Here is a 12,744-nt window from a genome sequence, read left to right as displayed (position 1 = left end):
ATGAGCCGACAACTTGGATCCCTACACCGATCAAATTCCCACCCAACCAACCTCACCACTCCAATCCCAATAATACCACTTTTTGCTTTTCCGCCACCCGATTTCCCATCCAGTAATGTAACATCCGGCATGAATTCCGATACTAATTCACACATCTCAGTTTTATACTCCATCTCACAACTCAATAACCCGAATATTGAAACCCCCGATGAATTTGCCGACTCTGAACCATCTCCATCAAATAATTTTCACACCAATTCCTTAAATTTTTCCCAACCCCCTTTTCAAACCATACTACCAAATAACCCTGACCCAACCAATTCTACACCCTCTTATGCTTCCCAAGTCACTCCAACCTACTCCTCGTTTCACTCAGACCAATCATCTCATTCTCCAGACACCCCCCGAATCTCCCCAGAACTAGATAATTTCATTACCCTACAACAACAACCCTATCACCTTGACACCCCAACCATAAACCAAATCTCATCCACAATAGATTCATCCAACCCTCCTACCCCTACACCCTCTTCAATTTATATTGAATCATTAGCACCATCCTCCACAACTACTGAATCTTCACTCAGCACTAATAGAGCTTACCGCACTTTTAAAAGAATGTTCCCCAACCATCCTTTCCCAGCGAAACCAGGAACAGCCCGTGAATATATCAACCATCCAAAACACACTAACACAAAAGAATTTTTAGCTATCACCTTACCCTCATTTCCACAATACACCTTAAACACCCCTCATGACACTAACGAGACACGTAACTTTGTAGACGAATACGTTTTAATGCCTACCCTTCCTTGGACCTCATATTATCATTTTACAAATCCCCTTTGCTTACCTTTATCTAACACTCACATCGATATAGAACGAAATAAGGACATGCTATATCGACTCACTACACCACTAACACCTAGACAATTTACTTACATTGGATATAAAAAATCACTAAAAACACACACTGCACCCCGAGCTAATGAATATACACTAGAATATTACGATCATAACATCATCAGAACTAACCAAGATCAATTCTTAGACGACGATCGCTTCGCTAACCCACAAATCACCGAGAAATTTTTCATTAAAACACCATATGTATTTACACTAAATATCTTCGATCGCAAGTTTGACCACATTATTTTAGAAGCACTAACAGACACGCAAGCCTACGAAAGTTTTAAAGAACGCTTCCAAATATTTTCACTAACCTTTCATTTCCTTGCACCACATGAAAGAGATTTGCACTGCTCACACGATATTATGTTGCGCACTAAACAAACACACACATATACTTATTATCGTTTCATCCAAAATCACTTTGACCTACACACTCCCTCCAGACAACCACACCATCGTTTTCAATTCATCAATTCCAAATACACCTCACCATTCTTTCTTAACTTCACATATTGCATTAAAGAAACTAACCTTCATGGTATTCTTCGAAATTATGATCCCATAACCCAAATGTATATTTTTTGTCCCATCACCAAGACCTTCAACGCAGAAGAATCCCGACCCTTCCTCATCCCACACGAGTTTGTACAACCTATAGAAATCCCCATTTTAGAATTCATCCATAACACTAAATTCAATCACAAATTATATAATCTAATCCAAAACACACCTTATGAATTTGCAGTTGGCACTGAAGAACTAACCACCATTAAGGCACTTCAATTGCTTTGGCCACTGCTTCAAACTAAAAATATCATCCGCATCTTAGCTAAATTACTAACAACTTCAGATCTCATCCACGACATCTTCCCCCACGGTTTCTTCCCCGACGACTAACAGGTAAGTATGAATTATACATATTACTAACTAATTTAAATATTAGAAACTCACCATTCTTTTTCCATGTTTTCTTTAGAATTTTAGCCTTCATCCAACGATCATCTGAAAAATTCACAAAAGAAAAATAAAAAATAGCAAACTTCTTCAAAACTGTTTAAAACCCTATTAAATTTTTGCACCAACAATTAAATAAATATAATACCAATGCAGTAAATTAATTTATAAATTTTTCCCCCACACGCAGTAAATCTAATAACGATGAAAATTTGTAACTTAATTTTCCCCAACAACTAGCAGTAAAATTAAAATTCTATGTAGTAAATTAATAAGAAGCAAATGCAGTACTAACCTTTTGCTATTTTCATTCACTCGCACAAGAATTCTATCCAAACTCGCACAGCTCGCCCACGAAGAATTGTTTAAAATAATGAATTTCAGTTTCAAGCTTTCACAACTCAACAACTCTAACACACGATAACAAGTTTCAAACTTTCCTTTAACCCGGTTGGAAAGGAATTATATACTAAACAAAACTAACCAATGCAGCTTACTAAACACCACAACACATAGCATAAAAGCATGACTAAGAAAAGGAAACCAACGGTACCCAAACCGGATTAACCCAGTTTAAAACTGGATAATTTATTCTTTTGAAAACTATTATAAAGTCTAAGAAAGAAATAATAAAACACAAAAAAGTCGAAAGACAAACCCATACCACAAACAATTTGATTTTTGAAAAAAGGACACAACCAACAAAACATAAGAAAAACCACAACAAACCCAACATAAAACGTTGTCACATAACAGGACCTCTCACAAAAACCGCATGCAATCATACTCCCACTCCTGGCCTAACCCACCAGGAAGGACGTCCTGAGCATGCTCTATAGCCGGCCTAACCCACCGCGCTACATCCACGCTTTGAGACCACACTCCTATTTTTAATAAGAGCTACTCAAGGGTGAGTAACTCTTCAAAATAACTGAACTAAAACAAAAAGCTTTTGTGAAAACAACTAACTAAAATCATAATTAAAAAATATTAAACTAATAAAAGTTTTATAAAATGTAAATTACATTATGCAATACATAGATCAGAATACAACACCAAGGACGAACATCCAAAGACAAAACGACCCTACTACACTCGAGAAAGAATGGCCAACTACAATCAATATGCCGCCCACAATCACAACTCAAAGGATTTAGAGTACGACTTGACTTCGCAGAAAAGGACTTCATTGAACTAGACCAATGACCACCTCGATGTTCAAGTATACGTACAGATCCGAGTAACCAGGCATCCCCTCCACGCACAATCTCCACGCCATTCCCAGACAAGGTCAAACACAAAGAAGTTCTCATCAATGAAACAGAAAAACCTGACATAGCCAACCATTCTGAAATCAGATTTGAGTTTGTTGCGAAAACCCAGTCGTTGTCTTGAGAAGACACAACGATTGAATCTGGGACTTCTCTAATAAGAAAACCCAGAAGAAATAAGATGTTCGCCAAATACCAACGTCCATCATCCATCCTTTGAATTGCAGAAAGACTATTCTAAAAAACTCTGTAAAACCCGGATGGGTGGAACCTGATCTAAACTACATTTTATGATTGGATAAATTAGATATTTTACCAATGTAAAGTATTTAATATTAACCAATCATGATCCATCTAACTAACAATCCACTTATTTGTAAGTGCTGAAATTACTTGTAATTTCAGCACCAGAGAGATTTGAATTTAACTTAGAAGTTAGTTGAACTCTCCCGAGTACTTCAGCAGCCGCCATAAACCAGTATACCCTAGATCTATTGAGCCTAGCAGAGACTAGTTAAACAACCTGAGACTAGATAGTATAAGAGTAAGATTAGGATCGGTATTAGACTAAGAAGTTGCACGAATCTATCCGGCCGAAAATAAGATAGCGTGACGAGCAGACGGTGTACCCTATCCGAAATTACTCTATGAGTTATACCCATCGGTCCTAACTCATAGTTTTCAATAAAAAAAATTATCAATTTTTTTTTTTACAAAACAATGAATCAGTCGTATAATCTCTCCTCACCTTTTAGTGCCCTACCGTAGAATATTCTGCCCAAGCATGTATTCAATCCGAAAATTAACCCTTTATCTAATATGCATTTCATACAAACTTGATACAATTATTTTGAAATTTTTCATCCAATTTGTATTTTCTCCTCAAAGTTATTCTTTGAAAGGTTTGTATTTTCTTCCTACTTAATCGTTAAAAATGCTCGTTTAAAAACTCGTTAAAAACGATTTAACGGTGGGACTGTACTGTTGATCCGATTGAATTTCCCCCAGGTGCGGCCGAAGCAGACCCGGTGAAGTTCCCCAACTCCCGCCCGGGCAGTGAGGCCTCGAACAGGAGTGTCCTATCCAGCAGCAGCGGCAGTGGAAACCACCCAAACACCCCCAATAGTCCTAACGCTCCCATAGTGCCAGAGACGGATATGCTAGAAAGGTACATTTTGAACCAGTTTTTTCTTAGTTATTTTTTAAATTTATATGTGCTTTTCAATGTTTTCCTTTTATTTCTAACTTTTCATGCAAGTTCTTTCAAAATACAATTTAGTTTCACTAGAGATGGACATTTTGAAAAGGTACTGTTAACATTTCTTTTGAAAAAACTGATCTCCGTATTTTGATTGTATTTTCTTTTTCAATGTTTCCTCCGTCTAACATCTAGTTTTTGAAGGCTATCAATTTTTGAATCTCACCAAAAAAATAATATACAGGAAAGGTAAAGTTCGAACTTAGGCCCAAATCGGACCCCCCCCCCTCCTGCTTCTATTGGGAGTAGTGTCTAATGTAGACTCGACTCGATCGATCTATTTCAAACTGTTCAATTGCAGATCCAAAAGAGGGTCCGGTGCTAGCATATCTAGCTGCCTCGCTACAGAGATGAGCCGGAGATTTGGAACAGCAGAGGACTACTACTTCTGCCCCGTGCCAGAGGACTTCATCTTCACCCACTTCCCGTTTGAGTCCAAGTGGCAGTTGTTGCAAGATGGAGACAGTTTGAGCAAGAGAAACTTCGAGAAATTAGCTGTAATTAGAGACGAATTTTTCATGATGGTAAGAGTGTTAATGTTTATATAAAAAAGCGATTTTCATTTTTTTTCTATTTTTTTTGTCAAATTAAGCAGTTTTTCCATGATGGTAAAAGTTTTAATGTTTATTAAAATACACAACTTTCTTTTTTTGTATTTTCTGTCAAATAAAGCAGTCTTTCTATGATGGTTAGTTTTAGTACAAATTCTAGTACCAAAATTAACATGGGCAGAACTGCAGGTTCTATAGTGGAAATTAATTACAAATTTTTCGCTATCAAAGATCTCGTTAACTAACGTTTTCTTTTCCTCGCCGTGGTAAACCTTTTTATTAGCTACATCAGGAACACCTCAATAATTGGAATAAAAGAAACTTGGAAAAATTTTACAAAAACTTTTATGGAGACTTTTCCATTTTCAACATTTTTTTTTTCAAAAATATTGGCCCATTTTGCCACTATAGATGTCTCGCTCCACAGATAAAGTTTGTGAAAACATTCCGGGCAAAGTGAGCGTGGGTTGTTTTCAAAAAATAACAGCCAAATAAAATGTCCGTACAAACTATAGATTAGCTCAACTTTCGAATTGTTGACTATGTTCAATATTTTAGGGTTTAAACGTGACCGAAGATACCCATTTCACGACAACTGTCAAAACAACGAACGGAACTGCCAAGTTTGTATTCCGACTGCCAATCTCATTCGTGTTAGAGTTCAGAGTACAGTTATTATGCACGAAAGGTAATTTTTCTCGACACAAAATTTCAAACATTTGAAAAAAAAACATTTTCAAGTTTGGAGAACATCTGATTGACAATAAGTTTCTTAACCATTTGAACTAATTTAAGCTAGTATTTTTGTTTCACAAATCATGATGGAAAAAACTGCCAAAGATAAATTTCTTTAATCTAAAGTACTGAAAATCTACTTTCTTCAATTAAAATTGTTCATCGTTGAGCTATTTAATACATTTTTAAATGTTTCTCGAAAACTGATATCAAAAATTGTATCAATTTTGTATAACTGACATCAAAAATTGTATCAAATTTTTATAACTGACATCAGAAATTATACCAAAAACTTAAAAGCTTAAATTGTATCAAAAATTGTATCATTTTTGAAAAGCTGAAATTGTACCAAAAATTGTATCATTTTTGAAAAGCTGAAATTGTAACAAAAGTAGTATCATTTTTGAAAAGCTCAAATTATATGAAAAATTGTATCATTTTTGAATAACTCAAATTGTATCAAAAATTGTGTCTATTATTGCGTCTTCTTGCCACCAGGTCCGCACAAAGGCAAAGAGCTACCCCGCTATGTTTTCTTCTATCGCGACCAGACCAAAATAGTGTTCGAAACCAGACTCAACTTCTCGGGCGAATTCTCAATCGTATTCTTCTGTCGACACGAACTAACTGATAGTTTAGATCAGGACGAGCTAGATATCATCACTTTCTGCGAGTTTGCGAATTATAAATTGGTTTGTAATTATGAGGAACCGCCGAAGAAAATCAGGAAAAAAGGACACACAGGCGAGTCCGTTCAAAAAGTTTGGGAGTCCGTTCAAAAAATTAGACAACTTGTATTTCATGCTCGTCAAAAAGTAGGCACATACAAATAATAACCAATCAGAGCGCGAGATGAGAAAAACAAATATAAGCATGATTAATAAAATCATTATTTATATCGTACGTTTGTTTTTTATCTCGTTTTTGATTGTCAAATTTGTATTTGTCTGCTTTTTGCTTTATGACATGTCTACTTTTTGAACTGTCTTCTTTTTGCTAAGTAACCAATTTTCATAGAGCTTAAGCTGCTTTTTTAAAATAATAATGACTTGACGCTCGAAATCAGAGGGGTTTAAAAAAGGTTCTGAAGTCTAATTTAGGACCATTTATGTACATGAGAGAAGGTCAGCATACGAGCAGTTAAGCGCATACCGTCGGTTGTACCGCTGTTGTGCCTCTATAATTAAATTTCTAAGCAATTTTAATAGTCACTGAACGTGGTAAAGTTCTCATATAGGTCTTGGTGATTTTTTGTTTTGCTTATTTTTCAGGAAATTTTTTTAAAATGCTCCAATGACCAGAGATGTGCATTCATACATAATAATGCATTTATGAATAATTTTATCAGTAAATAGTTAATAGTCAATCATAAGTTTGTCTTGGAAATCGAAGATTATTAATTCTTTATTTTTTAAGAGTCGATGAACGTAGTTCAGGCTCTTAAATAATGTTGTGATGAATATTTTTTCAGAAAAAATTTCAAAATTTGTTCAGGCTCAAATTCACTTTTTTGTGGTTTGACTTTGAATTATTTGAAAGTTCACTTCATTTAGTTTGTTGAAAGGAAAGCAAACTCCACTATAAACAGCAAAAGTGCAAAATTCACGAAAAACTTAATTGATTTCTAATTTTGAAAATGTGTTTTAATTAAAAGTTACAATGAATAAAAGAAATTACCTATTAATTGAGTTTTTATTTCAAGTTGAGCCATTTTTTAATCAGTAAGTTGAGATTTTTCAAAAAACAAAACAGCATTTTTTTTTTGTTTCCTGGAATTCGATGACTTTTTTCCAACTGTCTATTGGCTATGATGTTTTTTGAATGGGCCTCGGTAATGTTGTGGCACGATTAAAAAACAGAACTCTATGAGAGGTTTGAACCACCAACCTTGCGACTGAGAGGCAAAGACTTTAGCCAATTCATAGCCACTTCTTTGTGTCACTATACTGAAATTGGGTCTTAAAATAAAGGGTTTTGAGCACTTTTTTTTTGCTGCAGACACATTTTTGGGAGTAATAGCTAAACGTGACATGTTTTAGAAACTGTTGGAGGATTTCAATCAAAATATGATAATTTTTCAAAATATGTTTTTAGTTATTTCATTTTAAATTACATATCCATTAATCATACCTGTTCATTCAGGAGTGGCTGAATTGGAATCGCAAGTTAAGGAAGACGCTCGAGATCGACTATTGGGACCTCAAAGAGCAGCCATGGAATACTTGAACTTGACTTTTATCGACCACGAGTCAGGCTACTTTCGGGTTCACGCAAGTGGCAATTTAGTCGTTCGGATTTATGGAACAGAACCGATCGAGGTAAATAAGAAACCAAATTCATTTATGTTTTAATCATTTGCACTTATTGTTATTATTTCTAAAAAATATTTCAGTTTTTTTTATTTTCATTTTAAATCATTCGTTTTCAATTTGAAAACTAAATCGTTTATGATGAAGAAATAATAACTTAAGTGAAAGGCATTTTAATTTTGCTTTATATCTGACTTTCACTCGAATAAAAAATTAAGTGATGAAAAAAATTACCTGAAAAAATTATGCGAAACTGAAACTTGCATCGAACAGGAAATAATTAAATTTTTCTAGTTGAAAAACCATTTTCAGTTAGTAATTAATATGAATATTTATTTTTAGGTCCGTTACGAATTGATGAAAGACCAGGATAGTTACCGCAAATTCTGTTCCCTAGTTCTGGGCGATGGCGCCGACCGAAACCACATCTACTTCCGGTGTAGATTCCCCGAAGCGGGCGAGTATTTCCTGAAACTGTTCGGAAGGTACCCTTCAATTGAAAGTGAAGATTGGACGATGTTTGCATTTTACATGGTTAGAGTTCCGCAATCGAGCAAACGGAAATACCATTCGCCTAAATGCACTTCGGGTTATTTCGGACTCAAACCTGCACTTGAAAAACCGACGTTGTTAGTTTCACATAGAAGCCCTTATTTTTACAGCAAGGAAAACAAAATTATCCTAACTCTGAATTGTGAAAAATTCCGCAATGAAATTCGGATGAATTTTTTCTATCTGGATACAACTCAAGGTTCTAGGGGTGCAATGACAAATGTAAACAATTTGTTGTTTTACGACCGGTTTCTGGCTGAAAAACAGCACATTCAGTGTGATATAGAAATGATGTCACGTGGTATTCACGTGTTGGAAATTTTCAGAAGAAAAAAGACCACAAAAAAGATCCCAAAACCTCTCGACCCAGACGAAGAGTTGCTGAAAATACTCGACGACGAAAGCCAATCAATCAAATCAGGATTTTCCGAAGAGTTTATCGAAAAGGTAGAAATTGAGGACGAATATATCATGACTTATGGAATCGATTACATCGGTCGGGAAATCCCGAATTCTGAAGTTTGCGAGTTTCCGGATATTTTGCCGAACTGGTCCGGTCGTTGCAAGTTATTCGAGCCCAGAATTCGGTTTTTGCCCGCTTTGAAGACGATACTTTTCAGAATAGCAGTTCCCTGGGCTAAAGAGGTTTGGGTAAAGGGCAGGGAAACAACGAAGTTGGAGCGTCAGGACGATAAAAGAGGCATTTTTAGTTACAACGTTCTTGTTGGAATGTTTCATCCGGTACTTAATTAGAAGTGCGGTTTCATATTGAAAGTAGCAAAAAACTAAACCTAAGAGTGACAAACTAAAACTACAAAGAGTAAGAAATTCATAATGCACTAAATAGTTAGCCGCTCAAGGTTTTTTGACTTTTAACCATTTGAATATAAACATTTTTAGACATCGAAGGTTGAATGGTTTTTGCCGATAATGGTCATCGACATCGAAAGCTATATTTTTGCTCATCTAACATTAATTATTTTTTTTTGATTGCTCTATGATCGCTTTTTCGGTCGCTTTTCACAAATTTAAGGATTTTTTAACAAAGTTTTCTTTTAAACTTCCGAGAAGAAGTGTCTGCTAATTTTGGCCTCAGTTATTTCTATTTCGTTACCTATTCGCTAGCTGCTATGCTCGATTTGGATCGGAAGTGATGACAAGCTACGCTTTGCCTCTAGGTACAACTTTTTTTGTTTCAACTTTGTGGAGAAAACAGTTTTTGTTAAACTGAAAACGATAGTTTTTTTTTTCATTTTTTTAAAAAGTTTTTTCTTAATGGAACCAGATTTTAAAAAAAAATTGAATAATTTTTTATCGATACTGCAAATCCCAAGCTAAATTTTTGATTTCTTAAGCTTCATTTCGTTTCAGTATTTTGTAGAAGTATTTTGTTAGTATAGTGAATACGACCTTTTTTGAGCATTTTTCATAAGTGGAGCCACTTGTTTTTCAAAAAAAAAAGAAAATAGAAGTTCTAAATAAGTACCCTGCTAAATCAGAACTTGACAGTGCAAGCTGTTCCTTATAACGAGAAGAAGCCAGAGAGTGAAAAAGTGAGAGCAGAAGAAATGGGGGAGAACGAAGGGGTTGGTATTGAGGCGGAAGAAGAGACGGACCCGGAGCCACTGGATTTGCTGAAATTCGAGGTTAGAATGTTTTTTTTCTACTACATTTTTTTGACCGAGGGTTTGAAATAATGCTTAAATTTTAATTTTGTAAAATATCTTTCATTTTTTATGAAATAGTTTTTTGAGCTAATCAGCTTAAATTTGTGTTTTGAGGTTTCAATTAGTTTGTTTTTTTTTTGTTTTTAATGAAAAAGAGAAATTGCTGCCTTTTTGAGATACAGGGTTGAACTTCTAATAATAATTAAAGTACCAGGAAATGTTTCCATTTTTCTGTGTTGAAATAGGAAGTTAGATACGCTTTACTCAAAACACTCTCATAAAACTAAAAAATTGGTTTAACACTTATTTAGTTACTTAAAAATGTTTTACATTGAATTTATGATAAGTTGATATTTTAATGCTTATCATGCACTTTTCGTATATTGGAGTTTTTCCATACACTGTGTATGGAAATGTGTCACAACCAATTTTGGTTTTGAAGGGCAACCTGGACAACTTATACATTTGACAAACTAAGTTGAAATTTTTCAAAGTGATTTTTTCTACTTATTTCTACTCAATTATATAACATAACTATTGCTGATGTTTTTTGATTACTTCAAACTTCAATCAGTTTACACATTCATTCGATAAACGAATCTTGTCGTTAAACGTTCTCTGAAACATTCTCTGTTTATCGGAAAGCTACCGCATCCTAATGTTTGTCTTCAAAAGTAACGCTCAAATCGGCTAATAAAAAGTTCGGCTCAATTTTTTTTTAAAGTCAGTTATTTTACACATATAATAAACATAATCTACTAATGGAAAATCAATTCAGTATTTAGAAGGGTACAAAACTAAAGACTGACTTTTCAAAGAATTAAATTTCTAAGGAATAAATATGTACTTCGATTTTTTTAGTTAAATTTAATTCAAATATTTGAAAAAATTTTCTTATCACATTTCTGTTACTTCGCCGTTGTTGACTGAATTCGAAAACACCGGTGGATATCTTTGCATCAAATTCCCACTTCCATAATTTGTCTTGTAATTCGGTCCCAAAAGTCCTTTATTGTGTGAGGAATCTCCATATCGTAGCGAGTTCTGACTTCCCAAATTTCCTTTTTCAACCGTACTTCTCAAATCGTAAATTTCGGCATTGTAATTGGTGTAATTTTGATCACGTGATGTTCCGTATTGCGCAACATAATATTCGTAATCTTCGTCAGAATACAGTGAGCTGTCCTTTGGAAGTTTTGTCGTGCCTCGATCCAAAAGCCATGAAATTGTCAAATAAATTATCAAAAAAGACATTTCAACGAGACACTTAACAACAATAACATCTTTAACGTATTCAAACATTTTAGTAGGATAAGAAATCTTTGGAGTAATTGTATAAAACCAATTTGAAGATTCAAAAGGATTGTTGAAATAAATCATTAGAAAATGGTAAGAAAAATTATCTGATCATAACGTGACAAGAAAGTTCCGTCCATTGAATTCTGTAAATCTCCAATTAACTGAATGCCGTAAGCTGAATTGAAGTTGGTCGACTTAATCTAAGCAAAACAGCCAAGATTCTGTTAGTCTAACAAAAATCATAATATGCTTGAATGTTACTCAGATTTTTTTAAAATTAGCCGCGTCCTATGTACTTTTGAATCCGGCTCAATTTAATCCGGCTCTCTTTTAATGGTTACAGTGCACATTTTTTCCCTATTTTTATTTATTTTAAAAAAATTACCATCGTTGTTAGTTTTGCACAGCTTTTTTAAAGAGAATTAAGCAACCATTTGAGCGAACAAGTGACCATTGGTCCATAATTTTGTTTTAATTTTCCCAACAATTCATGCTGAAGAAACATTATTCTCTAGGGGATTTTTTTTCTCAAAATGGACGCTGAATTGAAACGAAACAATGGTATAGTTTTTAACATGCATTAAATTAAGGGACAGTTTATGCAAATGGTAAAATCGTCTTCGATGTTTAATTTTTTTTTACATAGCTGAGTTTTTGTTTCGACCATTTTAAAAATGTGGAGGAATTTTGCATTCATGTGTTTTTAGTTTTTTTCTTTTTGTTTTCTGCGCAAAATTAGGTACCACAAATAATCTTTAGAATGGTCAAATGATACATGATATTAAAGCCCTTTCAGTCGTGATTCGAATGACATTTAAAATTTTTGAAAACTTTTTCTTAGTGTCAAGAAAAACTAGTTAGAATTTTTAAATTTTTGATCTAATTTTAAGCTAATGACGTGAGCATGAAGGCTTACAATAGCTTATTCATGCTGAAATTAAGATGGCATATAAACCAGCCGAAAAATAAACCAGCCGAAGTATCATGCAGCCGGAAATACATAAAGGCTATATAACAGTTAAATAACAATTATGTAACAGTTACCAAAGTTTTGCAATTTTCATTTATGTTATGTAAATTTTCCGCTGATTCATATACACCGCGCATTTTCGGTTGGTTTAGATTTCGGTTGGTTTGTTTACTCTTTATTCTAAGCCAAGAAAATTTAGATTTACTTGAGTAAGGTTATTTTTTGGAGTTTTTGGCGCCAATTTCGAAATCAAAAACTTCAAATTT

General features: G+C 34.2%; 1 protein-coding gene across 1 annotated transcript in view; it reads left to right on the top strand.

Annotated features, from left to right (window-relative positions):
* Positions 1 to 12,744, top strand: part of LOC134855604 (uncharacterized) — a 90,012-nt gene that overhangs the window by 24,293 nt on the left and 52,975 nt on the right. The window contains exons 9-15 of the mRNA XM_063872141.1: positions 4,146 to 4,305; positions 4,697 to 4,919; positions 5,505 to 5,634; positions 6,180 to 6,425; positions 7,824 to 7,999; positions 8,333 to 9,283; positions 10,042 to 10,188. Of these exons, the coding sequence (XP_063728211.1) occupies positions 4,146 to 4,305; positions 4,697 to 4,919; positions 5,505 to 5,634; positions 6,180 to 6,425; positions 7,824 to 7,999; positions 8,333 to 9,283; positions 10,042 to 10,188 (2,033 nt within the window). The remainder of the gene's footprint in view (positions 1 to 4,145; positions 4,306 to 4,696; positions 4,920 to 5,504; positions 5,635 to 6,179; positions 6,426 to 7,823; positions 8,000 to 8,332; positions 9,284 to 10,041; positions 10,189 to 12,744) is intronic.

The sequence above is a fragment of the Symsagittifera roscoffensis genome, chromosome 10, assembly GCF_963678635.1.
Source record: "Symsagittifera roscoffensis chromosome 10, txSymRosc1.1, whole genome shotgun sequence".
Classification (NCBI taxonomy): Eukaryota; Metazoa; Xenacoelomorpha; order Acoela; family Convolutidae; genus Symsagittifera; species Symsagittifera roscoffensis.
Note: the sequence above shows the minus strand (reverse complement) of the source record. Positions and strands in the feature narration are given on the sequence as shown.